The sequence below is a fragment of the Pezoporus flaviventris genome, unplaced genomic scaffold (assembly GCF_033815535.1).
Source record: "Pezoporus flaviventris isolate CSIRO_AGI_PZ_B2104156 unplaced genomic scaffold, CSIRO_AGI_Pfla_v1 ptg000031l, whole genome shotgun sequence".
Lineage (NCBI taxonomy): Eukaryota > Metazoa > Chordata > Aves > Psittaciformes > Psittacidae > Pezoporus > Pezoporus flaviventris.
The window spans coordinates 9,317,920-9,336,824 of NW_026892579.1; the positions used below are offsets into that span (position 1 = coordinate 9,317,920).

At 36.9% G+C, this 18,905-nt stretch overlaps 1 protein-coding gene across 2 annotated transcripts in view; it reads left to right on the top strand.

Moving 5' to 3' along the window:
- ATG5 (autophagy related 5) overlaps positions 1-18,905 on the top strand; it is a 79,054-nt gene that overhangs the window by 44,354 nt on the left and 15,795 nt on the right. For both annotated transcript variants that reach the window (XR_009744544.1, XM_061460205.1), the window contains exon 6: positions 7,230-7,347. Coding sequence is in view for 1 of the 2 variants with exons in the window: in XM_061460205.1 (XP_061316189.1) it covers positions 7,230-7,347 (118 nt within the window). In the remaining variant the exon portion in view is untranslated. The remainder of the gene's footprint in view (positions 1-7,229; positions 7,348-18,905) is intronic.

The following is an 18,905-nucleotide window of genomic DNA, read 5'->3' on the forward strand; positions in this document are numbered from 1 at the left end:
TTAATAGTATATGTTTTTTTCATGTCTTGTCCTTTCATGTTCTTTCAAATCTCAGGAGTAAGAAGTTTTAAAAATGTATCCAAATACACATTTGTCATGACCATATAAAAGTGTACATACAGAATTATCTTAAGCTTCAATCTGGTAGTATACTTCTGCATTATTAATTTATGTGACTGCTGTTAGTGTGAATTAAATGTATAAAGTGTAGCTAGTTTGTTTCATCTTTGTTGTTGCATGCCTCTTAAAAATATTACGGAGTATAATGTTCTTGTTCATCACCATAAAGACTTAAACCTCATGAGGTAAACAAAGCTTCCTTCTCACCATTTGACTGCAGAAGCCCTAGTACAAACTCAAGAGAAAATGAAAGAATGCAGGGTTTTCTATAGGTTGTAATCAGATATATATTACAGTTTTTAGTCACTGAAAATGTAATTTATTAGAGCAATTTAAAGGGTATTATAGGAAAGCTAAGTAATTTGATTTGTTTTATATGTTGACTTCGCAGCTAGTCCTGCAACCCACATCACATCTTGTCAATGAGTCAATTTTTCTAGTAATTCTAGATAGATGTGTTGAGCATGTTTCTACTCCTTTTCATCTTACAGCTTTTAGTTCATATTGGACATACAAAACCATTACTTAATTTTTCTATTAAAAAAAGTTAATTCTATTTTTTAATGTAATGTACTTTATTCTCTGAACAGTGATATGATGTTGCAGTTATGAGGTTAAAAATTCTGAATGCTAACAAAACCAGTGCCAGCCTTATTGAAAGCACACAAAATCATAACTAGAGTGTCTGTTAGATACAGTTTGCAGAGACTAAATAAAGAAATACTAGAAATAGTGTTTCAGGTTTTTTGGAATGTTGTTCCAGTCCTAACAACTTGGAGAATAACTGATCTAGAAACATCATCATCGGTGTACAGGAAAGCAGTGGGGTGTCTCTAGCTTAGAAGATTTAAAGGAGGGGAATGGAGCAATGATTACAGGATGAAGACAAATCATGTTGTGTTTTATGCCTCTCAATCTCAGAAAATACTGATGAAATTTGAAAGGTAACAGATTTCAAATGGATAAAATTAGACCATTTTTGAATCTTGTTTGTTATCATGCAAGACTTGAAGTGGAAAGAGAAGTCACTTCCTTATTTTTTACAAACGTCTAATGAAGATGTAAGAATCAAACTGGTTTTTGCTCTGAATATGTCTTGTATTAGAGAGGAATTTGGGGTTTGGGGTTTTGTTTGTTTTTCTGCTTCTCAGACTGCTCTTTGAGTAATGGCAGCTTGTTAAGAAATGGCTTCCTTCATTTGTGTTGAAATGAACAAGTGACCTCTTACTGAATTTGTTGAGAAGTGGACACAATTTAAATGTATTTGTGAGTAACAAACATAGATTATTTTACATAGTTGTGGGTGGTGGGTTTTGTTTTTTGTTTTAATCTGTATGTTTGCAGCTAACTTACTGGAACATAGTATTTGGGCGTAGGTATACTATACTACTATTCAGTAGTGAAAATGAAGTTACCTTGATGTTGTGTTTTGGCATTTAAAGAATGGATTTCAAGTTTATGCTGTAACTTGAATCTCTAGCCTATAGAGTGTGTAAGTGTACTATTTCTTAGCACCCTTTGAAAATACTATTTCAAGGCTATCCTGACTGAAGCACAAAGTAATACTTACAAAATAGTCAATGTAAGAGTGTAATAATTTTTTTAGATATTTTTTGAAGTAAAATACCGAGATCCCAACTAACATACACATCTTTCAGAATCTGTTTACTTAGAAGCATAAACTGGAAAGTGTGCTGGGAAACAGCAGCAATTGTGAATAGGGAAATATCTTAAGATTAAAAACACAAATTGGAAAATAAGATCAAACCATAGGAGAGCGAATGAATTTACTAAGTAATACAGTGTCCCCTGTATTTCTTAGTTTGACATTACAAATGAAAGTGAAAGGGAGAATTGGAAAGTTTGGACTTAGAGTAGTATTTCCTTCAATACACGCTTGCCTAGCTGATTTTTTAAGCTTGTATTAATTGAATGATGAAATAGGAATCAAATACAAGTATCAGTTAAGCAATATTGGTATTTTTAGCTACATGAGCACCTTTATTGTGGAGTTAGTTACTATTTGAGTATTGCACTAAGAGTCTTCTGTCATTCGAGCATAAGCTTAAGATGTCTTGATAGGTGGGACATAAATTAATACTTCAAAATACTAAATTGGCTGTATGAACAAGAAATACGCAGGGAAGTGCAAAGAAGGACTGCTGTAGTTATTGGCTAGTTATTTATGCAGAAATATTTTGCAGCATTTACTCTAATTTATTGTATTGATTTAACCTATTTCAGTTAATACTGGCCATTGCAAATGCAAATTGCTGGGATTTAGTTTTTCTGTTAAGAAAGAGCATGACTGGAGATAGGAAGCTTAGAACAGCATCACTGAATGGTGGGGGAAGAATTAAAGGTCTATGTACATGCAATTTTGCTTAAAAAAGCATTTTATTATCTGTTGTGTCTAGCTTATGCAGCCTGCAGACATCCCAGTAATGCAGAATAACGAACATGGGTTGGACTAAATCTGCTCTTAGATTTCTTTACTGTATAGTCAGTATACTCAGGGAGTAGTTAATTTTCCTCAAATTTCTTTTTATATAAAATAACCATTATGCAAACTGTTATTATTGCTTTTAAAGCTTCATGGTTGAGTTTAAATCACTGTAAATTAAATGATAAATTTAAGTTATGGGAGGTTTCTTAGTGTAAAGGGTTCATTACAAAGCAGCACAAACTATGAACTTGACAAGTTAGTGAAAATATGATGGAGTATATAGGGAAGTCTCGAGTTCTACAGTTTTAAGCTGCCAGCACATGTGGGAATTGTAAGGAATTCTTTTTTTACTTTGTGGGTTTTATATGCATGGTAACTTTTATTTGTTGAATACTATTAGAGTAGCAGCAGAATGTTTAGACAGAAAATCCAAATCCCTTCCTCTAGATGGAAATACTGGTAACTGTGATTTTTCCAGATTAAAACCCAGCAGTTCATGAGTTATGTTTTTCATTTTAAGATGCATCCTGTATAAAATATCTGACTAATTAAATTGTGGATTTCAGGCAGTGTTTGATGTTCTGTTGATTCTGAAAAGGACCAGGCAGGCTGACTACGTGGGGTTTTGGTTTGGTTTTTTTTGTTTGTTTGTTTTGGTTTTTTGGCAGGATAATAGGGAAGAAAAAGAGTTGTAATTGCTAGCACAATATGTAACTATATAGCTTGTCTCTGATCTATGAGGCTTTAGGCTGCTTTAAAGGGCCTCTTAAAACTTTCCCTCACCTGCAACTCTTCTTAATGCAAGTCTACCTGAATAGGTAATTTTTAATCTGTTTTTTTTCTCACTGCAGTGTAATTTTTTTTTCACTGTCACTTTCCTATCACTGTTATTGTTTAAACTTTTTTTAGGAAGATTAAAGTCTTCATTTGTTCTGAAAAGCACAAGATTTGTGGTGCTATGTAGTAGTGTAGAAGAATGAGAAATTTCAGTTGTAATAAATAGAAAATATGTTAATTTAGAGTTGAGTATTTGCTTTCATAAAAAATTGATCTGATACCAACTTGTGGATATGATCAGTGTAAAATTCATTGCAAATTTTGCACCAGGGGACTGTCTTCACATGCTTACATGCCTGACGGCATTTCCTCTGTGGACTGGCAATTATTCTCACCTCATGTACCCTGCAAAAGCATCCAGCATCTTTTGAACAGCTTACAGCTACACTGTGACTGTAAAATAAAATAACTTAGAAAGTGCTATATTCTGTTGAAGCTCTGATAATCTTAGTAGGAAGAAACAATAAATACAGTACAAATACATGCTTTATGCCTGATGTAGATTATTTAAAGTCATTTTCAGTTAACAGTTACGCAATGCTGTCTGTGTGGGTTAGATGACAGATAATACTGTTATGTGTGATTAGGCAAATATTGTACAAAACAACATTAGGTAAGCAATTACTCGCGTTGGCTGTTCCTTCACGTGGTGCTATAGTAAATACTGGAGTAGAAAGCTCTAGTCAAGTTGGGCTTATATTACTAGCTACCACACTTCAAAAGGGGTGATGGTAAGATTTTTCCAAGATTATTTATGCTCCCGTATGACTAAGATACTTTTGAAAAATTATCTCATAAACATTGTAGATTGTAGAGTGGGATTTTTCTTTTGACTCTTTTAATGTATAAAGCATCTGCTGCATGGGGGGGAAGAAGTGTAAGCATGTTGGGGTAATACTCTTCCTGTAGGTTTGTATTTGTGAACCACAGTCTTTGTATAAACAACTTGCAGTTACTTTTATCATTTTAACATTGATGGAGACCAGTGATCCTTATTTACATTACCACATCTGTATTCCTCGACACTTAAAATGTAAAATTGAATTCATTTTCTGTAATGTTTCATGATAGCAGCTGAGAATATTGCTGTGCAGCAACTCTTTGGGCTATTTTAGAAAATACATCTTTGACTTTTCCCTCGGCATGAAATCGTAGAATCGTAGAATGGTTAAGGTTGAAGAGGACCTTAAGATCATCTAGTTCCAATCCCCTTGCCGCAGGCAGGGACACATTACACTAGACCATGTCACCCAAGGCTCTGTCCACCCTGGCCTTAATGATGATAACTAGGGAAAAATTTAATGTAATTCATTAATATATGATGAGAAACTGCAGTATGCACTTCAGAAATTCTTTTCTTAAAAGTCTGTTGAGGATAACCACCTTTGCTTGTATCCTTCTGGTGTTTGTTTCCACTTGTGCTACTTCAGATGGTAAGCACTTGGGAGGTGTGATTAGATGTCTGAATAATTGATTATTATTTTTTTTTTCAACTCAATAGAAAAATGTTTTGCTGTAACAGTGTTTTAGGGATTTTGTCTTGTTTGTTTGTTGGTTTTAATTTTTTTTTTTATGCTTGGGGGCGCTTTTTTCAGTTTTTTTCATTGTAACATGCCAGGGTTCACTTCTCAAGTGTGGATCTGTCTGAGGTGGATCCTGCTGGCTCTGTGCCTTCCATCATTTTTCGAATGTTCAGACATTTCATTACTGCTGTTTGTATCCACATTCTTCTACCCTGAGGATGTAGAGGGTTGACTACAGCAGCTAGTCAGCTCCTTCTGATCAGCCTTCATAAGAAGTAACTTTTGGAGATCGTTGGCAAGAAGTAACAAGTAGCTGTGTCAACAGTTCTGCACTGTACTGCCCTGGAATTACTTAGAGGTAGTGTACCACTTTTAGGAAAAGATTCCTTGCCCTGCTGTTTCAGAGAGGTGAATGACAGTTGTCATGGTTAATCTACTGGTTGTAGCTTTTCATGTAGGTAGGTGACAGAGACCACATTGTAACTTCCTTTAAAATTGTTTTCTAACTTTCAAATTTTTTACTACACTTGAGGTTTGCTGGGGCTTTATTCATTTGTTTGCTGTGTTGTTTGGTTTTTTCTTCCCCAAAAACCTCTGCCATGAGATAGAATAGTTTTTGATGTTGAGTTGTGTTGTTTTGCTTTAATTTTTTTTAATTACCTCAGTAGGACATGAACCACTTTGAGAGGTAGGAAACTGAATTTGGAAGGACCAGTGTCTCATATTGCCTTTTCCAATTAAGATGGTATGTGTTGAAAGTTTAATTTACTGGAGCCCAGTCACCCATAATGCAGGGCACATCAGCTGATTTCTGGAGTTGCTAGCAGAAATTTGTCAGTAACAATTTAGAGCTTGATTAAAACTTTTGGACTTATTGAATATGAGGTTTTCAACTTCTGTTTTCTGGCTCAGGTGTCCAGTTTGGGAGGAGAAGCCACACTGTCGGAAAAAACTTTTCCTCTCCTTTCCAAGATCAGATTCTTGCTGATACTGAAAGGATGGGAAAAAAGGTTACTTATACAGATACACAAAGAAGGGGATTACCTTAACATACCCACAGTTCTTCAGTAAGTACATCTATAGATCATACAGGCCCAGGAGGCCTGGATGGATGAATGAAGATCTTCTGGACAAACTCAGACACAAAAAGGAAGTATACACAGGGTGGAAGCAAGGACAGGTAGCCTGAAAGGAATACAGAGAAATTGTCTAAGCAGCCAGGAATCAGGTTAGGAAAGCTGAAAGGAAGGCTAGGGAAAATGTGGGCCCTCTCTAGAACTAAATGGGAGACCTGGTGACCTGGGACATGGAGAAGCTAAGGTGCACAATGACTTTTTGCATCAGTCTTCACTGGTGAGTGCTCCAGCCACAGTGCTCAAGTTGCAGAAGGCAAAGGCAGGGACTGAGAGAAAGAGCCTCCTGCTCTAGGATCAGGTTTGAGACTAAGGTATTTGAAGGTGCACAAGTCCATGGGACATGATGAGATGCATCCACAGCTCCTGAGGGAACCAGCGGATGAAGTGGCTAAGCCACTCTCTGTCATATTTGAGATATTGTGGCAGTCTGGTGAAGTTCCCACTGACTGGAAGAGGGGAAACATAACCCTCATTTTTAAAAAAGGAGAAAGGGAAGCCGTGAAAGTACAGTCCAGTCAGACTCACCTCAGTGCACAGGAAGACCATGGAGCAGAGATTGCTGGAAACTGCTAAGGCACATGGAAAAGGAGGAGGTGACTGGTGACAGCCAGCATGGCTTCACTAAGAGCAAGTTGTGCCAGACAGATTTGGTAGGTATAAGAATTCAGGTTGCCTGTCAAAGCACGGCACTTTTCTCTCTCTCCTTTTTTTTTGCAGCTGAAATAGTTTGAATTTTTCAGCATAAAATCTACTGGAAGAAAGTCACGTGGCTTTAGCTATAATGCTACATGTTTGACATTAAAAGTGCTTAATGTGTTTCTAAAAGGGGAAAGATAAACTATTGTAGAAGGTATTTGATATTTCTTAAAGTATTGCTTTGACTTGGAAAAACATCTAGGCTGATGTTGAGCTCCTAAGTTGATGCTCACTGCTTTCTTTACTTAAGAATGTATTGAGGTGTTTTGTTTAAGCAAAACATTTTGTTCTGTTATTCCTGTAACAGAAGGTTGGTTTCTTTGAAATAAAATAAAAAAAAGGAATGCAAATGCAAGATGTTTATTCTGCTGCAGTCTCTTGTTCTGTCCTATCTTCTGCCTGTCTTGAATAATATGATGTATTTGCATGGTCCTTAAATTATTGTTCTTGCTGATTTTGCTGTCAAAACAGGCAACCACAGAAAGACCTTTTATACAGAAGCTATTTCGACCAATTGCTTCAGGAGGACAGATGCATACTTTGGGAGATCTGCTAAAAGATGTGTGTCCTAGTGCTATTGACCATGAAGGTACTGTAAAAATAACTTTTGTCTAGTAATGTATTTTTTTTCTGTTGATTTATTGTTTGGTTAGTTGGGTTTTGTTGTGTGTTTTTGTTTTTTTTTTTTAATATGGGGATTTTGGAGGTAGGACTATGTCTTAGTACCAGAGTTTGACTCCTTCATGCCGTATAGTGTGCCACACATCACATCACCTGCATTGTTTGGAGATGGTAAGGCTGAGGCCTTAGACACTCTTGAAGAATTAATTTCTGGAAGTTTTATTTTAAAATTTGTGTTTGCCTTCACACTGTTCTTAATAAAAACATAGTGCTTTCTGCATTTAAAAAAAAGTATTCTTGAAGCAATGTCAACAGAAATTTTAAGTTACCTTTAATTTTATTCTGCATATTTTTTTTGTACGTAAAATACCATAATTGATAGAAATTGAAGGGTTTTTCAGAATACTTTCTTCTTGTTCAAGCCCAACCTTTAAAAATGTACAAGAAAAGGAAGAGATTATTGTAAGCATGTAATAGTTTATGTATAATTACTAAGTAATATTGTGTGACAAGATACCAGTTAGTTCATGTAGCATTATATCATTTCATACAACAACATTTGACAGTCAGTGCTTAGTCAGAAAAATAATATCTGATTTTATCTAAGCCTCAAAGATTACAACTATTGGAACTCTGATACACTTTTAAAGTGGGATAAATGTAAAAGTTATGTAAATTAAGATAAAATCAATGTGCAAATTAAGATAAAAATTTATGTGAAACATTTTTTTTTCTTGGTTTTGCTGTTGTCTTGCCAGTACCTGTAAATAGGTAACTGTTTTTCAGTCAGTACATCACAACATGTTTTGAGAAATATCTGATATACTAGAGAAGATCTTGGCACAGAATTTACTGATGTAGTATAAGTACCTCTGGACCGTAAAGCACTAAATTTGAAATCTTTTAAAATCTATAGAATTGCATGCACAGAACTTGTGTAATTCAAAATCAAACACTTGTGGATTTCTTTAAGTATAGTGATCATGGAAATCTACTGAAATCTCAACAGATCTTTTTACCCATGTTTAATACATGTTAACACATGGAAACAATTTCCAAAAATAACAAAAGTAAGAAAAATATGGAATGATGCTAGCCATGTGTCTATTTTTCCTAAAGCTGCTTATGAATTTTAGAGCATAATTTTAAGTGATGCTTTCAACTAACTGTCCAAATGATAAAGCAAGATACAAACAGATACTTAAATGATAGCGCAAGCAAATTTAAGCATCTTTAAGTACTTAAGTGTGAGGATCCTCCTACAGACACTCGTGAAAAGGTACGAAGTGAATTTAATAAAAAAAAAAAAAGAGCGTAAGAAGGATGATATATTTTAATTTGAAAGGCAGTCAAAAGCACAAATTAAATGCAAGAAACTCAAAAAGTATTTATGCAAAAAGTTATTCCAGGATATCATGAATGGTCAGTTTTACATGGATTTGTGAAAGCTGCACATGGGGAATGTGCTAGTTACTGCTGGAAATCCTATACTGTTGTTGTGGTTTAAGCCCAGACGGTAACTCAGAACCACGCAGCCGCTCACTCACTCCCGCCTTCTTCCTCCACCCACTCCCGGAAGGGGGAGGAAGATGGGGAGGAGAATCGAAAGAATGTAACTCCCACAGGTTGAGATAAGAACAGTCCAGTGACTAAGGTATAACACAAACCACTGCTGCTACCACCAATAATAATAATGGTAAGGGAAATAGCAAGGGAAGAGAATACAACCACTCACCACCCACCGACCGATACCCAGCCTGACCTGAGCAGAGATCTAGCTCTTCTGGGTAACTGACCCCAGTTTATTTACTGGGCATGACGTGCTGTGGTATGGAATACCCCTTTGGTTAGTTTGGATCAGGTGTCCTGTCTCTGCTTCCTCAGAGCTTCCCCTCCTCCCTGGCAGAGCATGAGACTCAGAAAGTCCTTGGTCAGAGTAAACATTACTGAGCAGCAACTAAAAACATCGGTGTTATCAGCGGTGTTCCCAGGCTGAAAGTCAAAAACACAGAAAAATGACTGCTGCTGCTGAACCCAGGACAGTATCCACCTCTTATTCCATACCATTCATGTCATACCCAGATCCCACATTTTTCTATGTACTGCTGCTTTTGTCTCAGGACAACTGTTTATTCAATGGGGCAAAAAGTGGTGGTTACTTCTAGGAAAAGAATCTAAAATAGGTACTATCCTTACACTTAGGAGGAGTAGTTTCAAATTTGGTGGAAAGGTTTTGTTGTATTGGAATATATTTATCTGTTCCTCTCTAAATCTCTTAAATTTGACCTAGTTTTTATCTGTAAGATTCTACTAAGCAACTTGCAAACATTAGTTTAATAAATTTGATCCCTCACATGACTATGGGCTATCTAGGATTCAGTAGAATTTCTCCTGTAATGCACCTTTGTATTGTTTTGTTGTTCAGTTGCTTCTCTTACATTCTGAGTGTTCTCCTCCTTTTCTGGTAGGTAACAGAAGGAAATACTAGGCAGAGCTAAACACAGAAAATAACGTGAAGTCTTGAGGAGATGTGAGAGTAGACTGATACATAGAGCCAGTGGAGGCAGAACGACTGAATTTGGAAGAAAATTACTGTCTGCGAGTCATTAAATGTGATGAGGAGAGCAACTATAAACAATATAGCAGGATAAAAGAGACTGGGGCAAAAGCCAAACCCAGACATAATAACTGTGAACACCTGGACGAAGTAAGTGGGATAGGTGATAAAACAATGAGGGAGGAAAAGCAGCATATTGCATGTGGATCATACACTGGCAAAGTGGTTTGGATGGTCTGGAGACCTGTTTGGAGAAAAGGATTGAATTAGAAGTTGAAAAGAAGGGCAGTTTGCACTGGCAGAATGAGAAGGTGCAGGTGGATAGGTGGTCAGGTGGATCTGGAGACAGTTAGAAAAGGGACTGGGGAAAACTTGTTCAGGGTTTGCTGTAGAAGCAGCCTGCACGCCAGACAGGAATACAAAGTAGAAAATTAATTGTGGTAACATAGAAAGAAAAAAAGACCTAGGAGATAGATCAGAAAGAGGCAGAACTACGACAAGAAGGAAGGATGATAGAGAAGGGATCAGACTTCTGGAAAATTACCTGAAAAGGTGGATGCCCATGGCAGCAGTGTTTTTTACTGCTGAGGAACATGCACAGGTAGGATAGGGCCCTGAAGAGGTGTGAAGGGCAGCACTGGTTTAGGCTTAACTGCTTCAGTTCATCATACTCTCCTCATTGATGAATTAAGCTTACGGTGACCAGGATGACACCTCATTTAAGTGTTTCCACCCCTAGGGCAGTCGGTTCCAAGTGTACTAGACACCCCTCCAAGGGTGGAATCAGTAAGTGAACTTTGATTATTCTCTTGCTGGCTTTATCTGCTCATTTACTCTTCAGATGCAGTGTGCACCATCTTAACTGTTCACACTCTTGATACAGCTTTGAGCTATTAAAGAAAAAACCCCACTAACTCAGCAGAATGCTTAATGCCACTTCTGAGTTTTGCCTGTAGAAATGTTAGCAGCCATAATGAGGGCATACTTCTCCCTTTTCCGGCGAGTAGAATCCCAAGATCTCAGCACGTCTGTGTTGCTGAAGTCTCCATGAAAGCCACTCTGTCAACTCATTTTCTTTCTGCTGGTTCAGTGAGAGTTTAACAAACTTCCTCTGTCAATAGATGCTCCACCAGTTCAAAAAGAGGAGGAGGCTGTAAAGCTGAGTGTTTCTATCTATTTTATGGGCACATGAGAATTTAATTTGCAAGCATTTTTTTGAAACCTGGAAAACTATGCATAAATGTTTTCCTTCTGAAGTAGTTGTATCCAGTTGAAGTTGAATTACTTGAAATTTAGGATGTGTCAGAGTTGTAGACCACCTGTACAATCCTGATTTCTGTACACATGCATGCTGATCATTATGCATACAGCTTAATCACTCTCCACCTCTCTACTCGTTTTGTCTTCTGTGAGACTTCTGTCTTCCTGCACAGGCAGGGCATGTTTTGGTGTCAGGGCTGTGTCGTGAAAAAAACATTGTCCTCATTATTGAAATGATGGATGGGTAATTAATGTACTTCAGGAAGTATTGCAATTTAGGCAGCTGAACACTGCCTTTGAGAATTGATTTCAGTTCTTTCTCCCATAGGGAGTTCATGTATATGTGATAATAGGCAAACTGAGTGTTACAAAACCACCCATTTCATTGAAGAGCGCCAGAAAAATCCAGCGATCAGCGTGAGCATTCTGCTGAACAGCTTGCTCGCTTACACTTGGAATCAGCAAGAGCTTGGGGGCTTTGAGTGTGCAAACACCAGGCACTCTCTGAAGTCAAGTTCTAGGCTTCTCATTACTCCTCTCCGACCCTCCAAAAAATATGTATTTCTGACCATGATGGCTCTTTGACTTCAGTATGTTATCTGTAAAATGGTAATGCAGTCTCCTTCCATGGGATAATCTTGATGAAACAGTTTCTGATGGAAGAATAGTTTTTGGTCAAGACTATTTGAATTTCATATTAAAAATTGCCTTTTTTGGACCTTTTTTTGCTATCTTATAATTTTTGGGTTTGTAAGATTAAATTTTTTGATCTACACTTTATATTTATTCTGGTCAAGGCATTAAAATAATCACGTAACAAAATTGTCAAAGGTATATTAGAAAAAGCTGAGAAGCTGTTTTCCACACCTGGATTTTTCAGATTTTATGTATTCTTACCAAAGTTTAAATCTACCTAGATTTTCTGAATACAGGAAAAAAAAAAACAGTATCTCATCAACGATATGCTTAAGGACACAGTAGATATTATTGAAGCAAGTTGTTCTCAACCTTTTTCACTCTTGTTTTCAAGAAGTAATTTAGATATTTTTCCTTCGAGTGATTTTTTTAACGCCCCCTCTTTATGGAATTAACGTGTTTGTGACATTGGCTGCATCTTTTTGTCAGTGCAACACAATCAGTATAGGTTTCTCTTTCTTTCTGTTTTTCTCCATCTGTTGATTTTTATTTTATTTTTTTTTTTCCTCTATGGGTTTCTCTTTTCCAATGACTTTTCATTCAACTGTGGAAGCTTCATGGTAATTGTGGTGATTGCTTGTCTATGGTGACGTCCGTAACTGAGCTTTGTGCCGTGGGAACACAGAGAATATATGATTTTCAGACTCAGCATTTGTAGCCATATATGTGAGCTGTTCCTGCTGCCAAATACTTGGGGACCACCACAAAAAGAGAGAGGGAAGGGTTTCAAGAACCACCCACAGTGTCTATATGCCTTTGCTTTAAGAAACATGGATATAATTAAGTCTCTCTTTTAACTGTGCTGAGAAAAAGTATTTCAATGAAAAAATTATTTATATATGTGGATTGAATATATACTTTGATTACCAACTGTGAAAAACTTGATGGAAAGAATGTTGTCAGGAGTAGAACAGGTTGAATAGTAGCATTAAAACACTGATAGGGAAAAGGGTCTTTGTTAAATATTGTCAGTATTATTTTGGACTGTTACAGACTGTGGATTGCTTTAGATACTGTGCTTTACTTAAATTAGCTTATGAAACTGTTCAAGGGTTTTATTGTTTGTTGAAGTACACTGAAAAACAAGAACTTGAGCAGTTATTATCCCAACCCTTATGTCCCAGTCTCTCCTCAAACTACTCCTTTGTTCAAATGTGTATATATTATTCTCCTTAACTGTACAGTGTTCACCTTTCTGGATTGCTAGATAGTTTCATCTCCTTAAACTGTTCATTGCAAAGTGATAGATAAAAGTTAAAGGCTTTTTTGTCATAGGCATTGTTAGACCAAAGAAAAGAGTGGCTTCTACTTAGTCTGTCCTTTTACCTTTTCAGACTACGGGAGTGTTAGCTTGACCTCTTTTTTTCCTCTTTAGTCATCACAGTGAAGTTGTCAAATAGAGATAGCAGATTGGAATTTACTTGTCAAAATGCATATCAAACAATTTACACATTCTTAGTGATGATCAGAAAGTGTGAAGAAAAGCAGTACTTTGAATTAGAACAAGAGCTAAAACCCGTGTAGTTCTTAACTAATGTAATTGCCAAAGTTTTCTCTTGACTGCAAAGGGATACCCTGTTTCTCTAAAACATGGAGAATGGTTACTTTTATTAGTACCAAGGATCTTTAAGAATAGAGAGTACTTCAGAGAAGATGCTCTTTTTTCCACCTTACAGTACTCCTACTACAGTATTGTACAGTACTCTCTTCCAGAAGACTACATTAGAACTGATCTAACTCACTATCATTTTCTGTCTGAATGAATGTTTAGACAGCAAATGTGTTAAATCAGATGTTTTCTCATTAACTGAGTAGCTTTCCTTTTATCTTGATGCCTATTTAGCTGCTTCACAGGCAGCAGTTGTGGTTATGTGGCAACAGAAATAGTAATACCAAGTCATCACAAAAAGTGCATCACCTTGCATTTAATATTGATGCATTTGATTTGTTTTAAATTTTTTTCTTTGCTCTGATCTTCCTGTGTTGACATGAAATTTGGGAAGGAGTAAAGTCCTACTTGACATGTTTAATAAATTTTAAAAATCAATATTCTCAAACACAAGCTAATCCAGTAATCACTTCCTTTCTATTGCAGCCTACTGTTATCTCTCTTTAATAGATGTTATTATTTGGGCTTTAGTTACTGCAGTAATAAATTCTAATTAACACAGCAGTTAATAAATGAAAGACCGACACTTCAGTCTGAAATTTTACAATGGGTAAACTTACACTGTGTGTTAGTATATTTCTTATTTACTGTATTTCCATAATTATTGTTTACTTAAATTCATCTAGAGACTGCATACAATTAAAATAGAACTTGGGAGTTCTGTGGTTGCATAGATAATACTTAGCTTGCTATTCATGGACTACTATTCCCGACCACCTAGAGTTACTGGGAATCCTTACTAGAACATGTGCATTTTCACTTCAGTTTTCAATATTTCAAATTAAAACCTTGCAAGTTTTGCAACTTGAGCATATTACATTGTGTTTAGTTCCCAGTTATGATCGTATCTTGGGCAGGGGAGGTGGGCTTGGTTTTGGTTTTACCTTAAAAAGAAGGCAAGCTGGTCATTTAGGTTTTGGGCAATGATTAAATGATTAGTTATTTCTGATTTTGATCTCAGCATTATTGAAGAGTAGTACTTATTTTTCAGTTCTTTTGTGTTGATCCATCTTACTTTCTTTCACGTCAGCGGCTCTTACAGCTGTTTCCTTACTTTTTTCTGCATCGTGTTTCTTAAATACCTCTATTCAAGTTATACATAACTTGCTATCCTTTTGTTACCTGCTTTTGCATCTTTTAAAATTGGCTTGTCTTACTTCTTCGACTAAGCTTACCATAATTTGTAAAATTATTTTTGTAGTTTTTCAATCTCAAAGCTTATTTCGTAGAAGACTAAAGTCCAAAATGAAATTGTCCAGTTGTCACCATTCTCATTCACCATTTTACGTTCTTGAAATTGTACAAAGATCCTTTCCAACCAACAGTCCAAAATCCTAGTTTTACCTCTCAGAGAATGTGTCATGCAATTTTGAATGACATGTCTTTTTTTACGTTAATATGAAACACCCATTCATGAGGACTCCAGTGTTAAAATCAGATTAATATTATTATTATTATTCATGCTACAGTAAAATAATCTGATCTTTTCCTGTGCTTGTGGATGCTGCTTGCACAGACAAAATCTGATCCTTTAACTGAACAGTTCTTGTGTGGTAGAATTGTCAGCAGTAGTTCCAGTTCTAGAAAATTAGGCAGTTATTTAAATAACTTGAGAGTTATTACTATTTGTGAGAAGATGTAGTACATTTTGGAGGAACAGGCTAAGATGAAGCGTGATGTTGCCTGTGGTCTTTTAGACTGCATAGTTACAATTTCTATGAAGGTAAGAAAGAGAAGATGTTAAGACCATGTTCTTGCCTGTAAATATAGCATAAGGTGACATAGCTGATGTGGTAGAACACGTTACCTGTGTTCCCAAAACTGCTGAATAATGAAATTCATTATCTGTGCCTGATGAAGATAGCACCAAGGCTATTTTTCATTGCTGTATCTAATAACCTCTGTCTTACTGAGATTAGGTAGATAAGGCTATGTGCTTACAGCAACAGTGTCATTTATGACAGATAAATAAAATTAAGTGTTATGTATCTATTGCTGCTAGAGAGGTCATGCTGCATTTTGCCATGGTTTTATGCATTTAATGATAGGTGTTCCTGTTGCCAATTAAGGGGCCTTTGTTTCCAGAAGTAGTGATATCAGTTCTGAGCTTCAGAGTTTAAGAAACTTGAAAAAAAAAAAAAAGTGAATAATTCCCAGCAATTAAAAAACTTATAGACATTTATTATAGACATATATGAGGTTGCTGTAAAAGAACATTCTAATATGTTAAACAGTTCATTTAGAAATGTGAGTCATTAGGAGAAGGGGATGAACACGGTATGATCTTGTATAACTACAGAGCAACAATTGAGAAAGGAAACTGTTGAGTTCAACAGAATGCTTTGAAGAAATAAAGGGTTAAAATGATAGAAAACAGAGTTTTCTGGGGGAGGGAAAGACGTCTTTCCTCTTCCACACCAGAAATTTAAGACATTGTGCATAATGCAAAGATAAAAATTGTATAATTCAGAGGGAAGCAGTTTTCTTCCACTGCTATCATGTCTAAACAATTCTGGATACAATTTTAATTTGCTAGTGTTGTTGAAGTCTTCATAAAACTTGTTTTGATTTTTGTCTTATGCTTCCTTGAAGACTCAAATGGTAAACATTTGGACATAATGACGCAAACAGTAGGCTATCAATCAATCCCAGTTTTCACAGCATTGTTGTTCATTCAGAAAAGCTGTGTGAACTGACCTCTCTCTACAGCAGTGTCATTAGTTCTTTCAGAAATAAAGCAAGGATCAAAAAGACTTCCAGGATTTTTCTCTTAAGACTTGCTGTACTGAATGATTTTGTAAAATTAGAGATCAGCTGTTTTCAATTAACTCTCAGCTTTTTTTAATGTATATTGTATGAGAGACTACATATTAATTGTTTTTTGTTCTCCCTCAGTTTTCTGAGCAGGGACTTCCAGTAAATTAGTCAAACAGAAAATTGAATTTAGATTTGCTGTGTAAGGTCCTAATTTTGATACAAGTGACAAGTAATGCAATAGAAGGAGGTAAATGTATGCAGTGTGAATAGTTTTGGATTGACATGAAATATAGCTGAAATTGCTCTCTCTGAGGTCAGAATTATTTGGGCTTGGAGCTTACTATGAGAGCTGCACAGCACCATCCCAGTCCTTGCTGCTCCAGTGGTAAGCAAGTTTAGGAAGCTTTTGATCCTCATGTCTGGCTAGTAAGTCTGACTGTGCTCTCTGCAGGCTGGTCTCTACTTTTCAATGCTGTGAAGGTACAGTGTTGAAATACTTTTCCAGGCCACCTACATTTAAAATAAACTAGCCATGATCAGTTTTAGGCAGTTTTAGCCACACTTTAGTCCCAGATGGATATGACAGTATTGTGAAAGGTTACAGGTCCTGTAGTGTGTAGGCATACTAAAAGACAATTAAAAGCTCAGTAGCAATGTGAATGCTAGTCTACTGACTTCTGTGCTATGGCAGTCATCTTGCAGGTCGGAACTGAACTTCAGACTACTACTTAAGCTGTTCCACCCTGCTTGTGTCCTTGACTCAGTGGTGCTCTCCAAGTTAGAGCAGGTCATTATGTACGTCTCCTTTCTGGTGTGAGTCATTATTTGTGCCTGTTATTTTTTCCTAACCAGGCCATCTGCTTGGATTATCCTTCTACATCTGCCTTTCATCTGTCTGACTTCCAACTTTTTGATTTTATTTTTTTATACACACCCCCCCCCCCCCCATCCCCCAACCTGCCCCAGCTGCTGCCTGGTTTTTGTTGGGATTTTTTTGTTCTTAAGTTGTAATTGAAAGACATTATGTTTTCTGAGTTAAAATTGCGAGGGGTAGAAGTCCAAAGGTTGTCTTGACATTATAGAATTAATAGTCATGAGTGCAAAATTCATAAGTAATATATATATAATGAATTATTTTGTCCAGACTACACAGAAAGGTGCAAGTAATCTGAGGGTTAATAGTGTGGCAGCTGTGCTCTTTATGTTTTTGTTAGCCATCTTCATTTCCTGACAAGCTCTTTGCATAACCAAAGAGGCTGTTCTGGCTTGCTTACTCCCGGAAGAGAAGAGACAAACCCATGGTGGGGATCTGGGTGCTTGTTGTGATCTTTTCGCATAGAATTCTCAGGAAACATCAAGCATATCTTGGTTTTAAGGATTTCTCCAACCTTACCTCAATTGAGTATACAAGGATTATCTGTTTGGTAACTAGTAACCCCTCTACCCCTTTCCTAGTGGCAAATGAGATGAAATTTAACAAGTCCATATGCTGTACCCTGTATTTAGGATGGAGTGATGCTGGGCACAGGTATGAAATCGGAGCAGAGTGTCTGGCAAGTAGCCCTGTAGAGAGGGATTTGGGATTGCTGGTTGACAGCAGGTTCAATACGCGTCAGCAGTGTGCCCTGGCAGCCAAGACAGCAAACCACATCTTTACGGGCATCAAATATAGTATAAGCAGCCAGTCAAAAGAGGGGATTATTCCACTGCATTCAGTGTTGGCATGGCCTCACCTGGAATACTGTGTGCAGTTCTGGCCCCTTCAATAAAGAAGGTGAAGGTCCTTGAATGTGTCCAAAGGAGCTGGTGACAGGTCTGGAAGGATCTGGAAGGAATGTCTTATAGGGGAGCAGTTAAGGACTTTGGGCTTGTCTAGTTTGGAGAAAAGGAGGCTAAGGGGCAATCTCGTTGCTCTCTACAGCTTCCTGAGGAGGTGGAGAGGGGAGTGCTGAGTTCTTCTTCATGGTACTCAGTGACAGGACGTGTGGGAATGGCTCAAAGCTGCAACAGGGAAGCATTTCTTCACTGAGTAGGTGGTCAAATGCTGGAACAGGCTTCCTAGAGAGGCAGTTGATACCCCAAGCCTGCCAGTGTTTAAGAGCACTTGGACAATGCCCTTAATAACATGCTTTAATAACATGCCCTGAATTGGGCAGGCAGTTAGACTTGGTAGTCATTGTAGGTCCCTTCCAACTGAAACATACTGTTCTAGTCTAGTCTGCTTTCTTCCATTTAGCAACTTCCCTAATATCACAAGAGCGATGTGCTTTTTTTTTTTTCCTAAGTCACTTTGTGACTTGGAAGTGGTTTCTGGTCATGCACATGCATTCACGTTCAAAAGGGTAGGATATAGGAAGAGGTGCAGCAAATAGGGAAATAATCCTGTTTCTCTGACAAGTCTTTGGAAATTTGTTCAACTTCAGCTAAATTGATTCTGTCAGCCACCCAATAAGTTTTATTAGTATCAGACTCCAGACTATTCTCTTCAAATTTGTCAGAAGGCAAATGATTTTATTCAGGCACAACAGACTTTTATGTCTATTCTATAACAGTAGTAGTATGAAGTGGAGAAAGTCAAGTCCTCCAC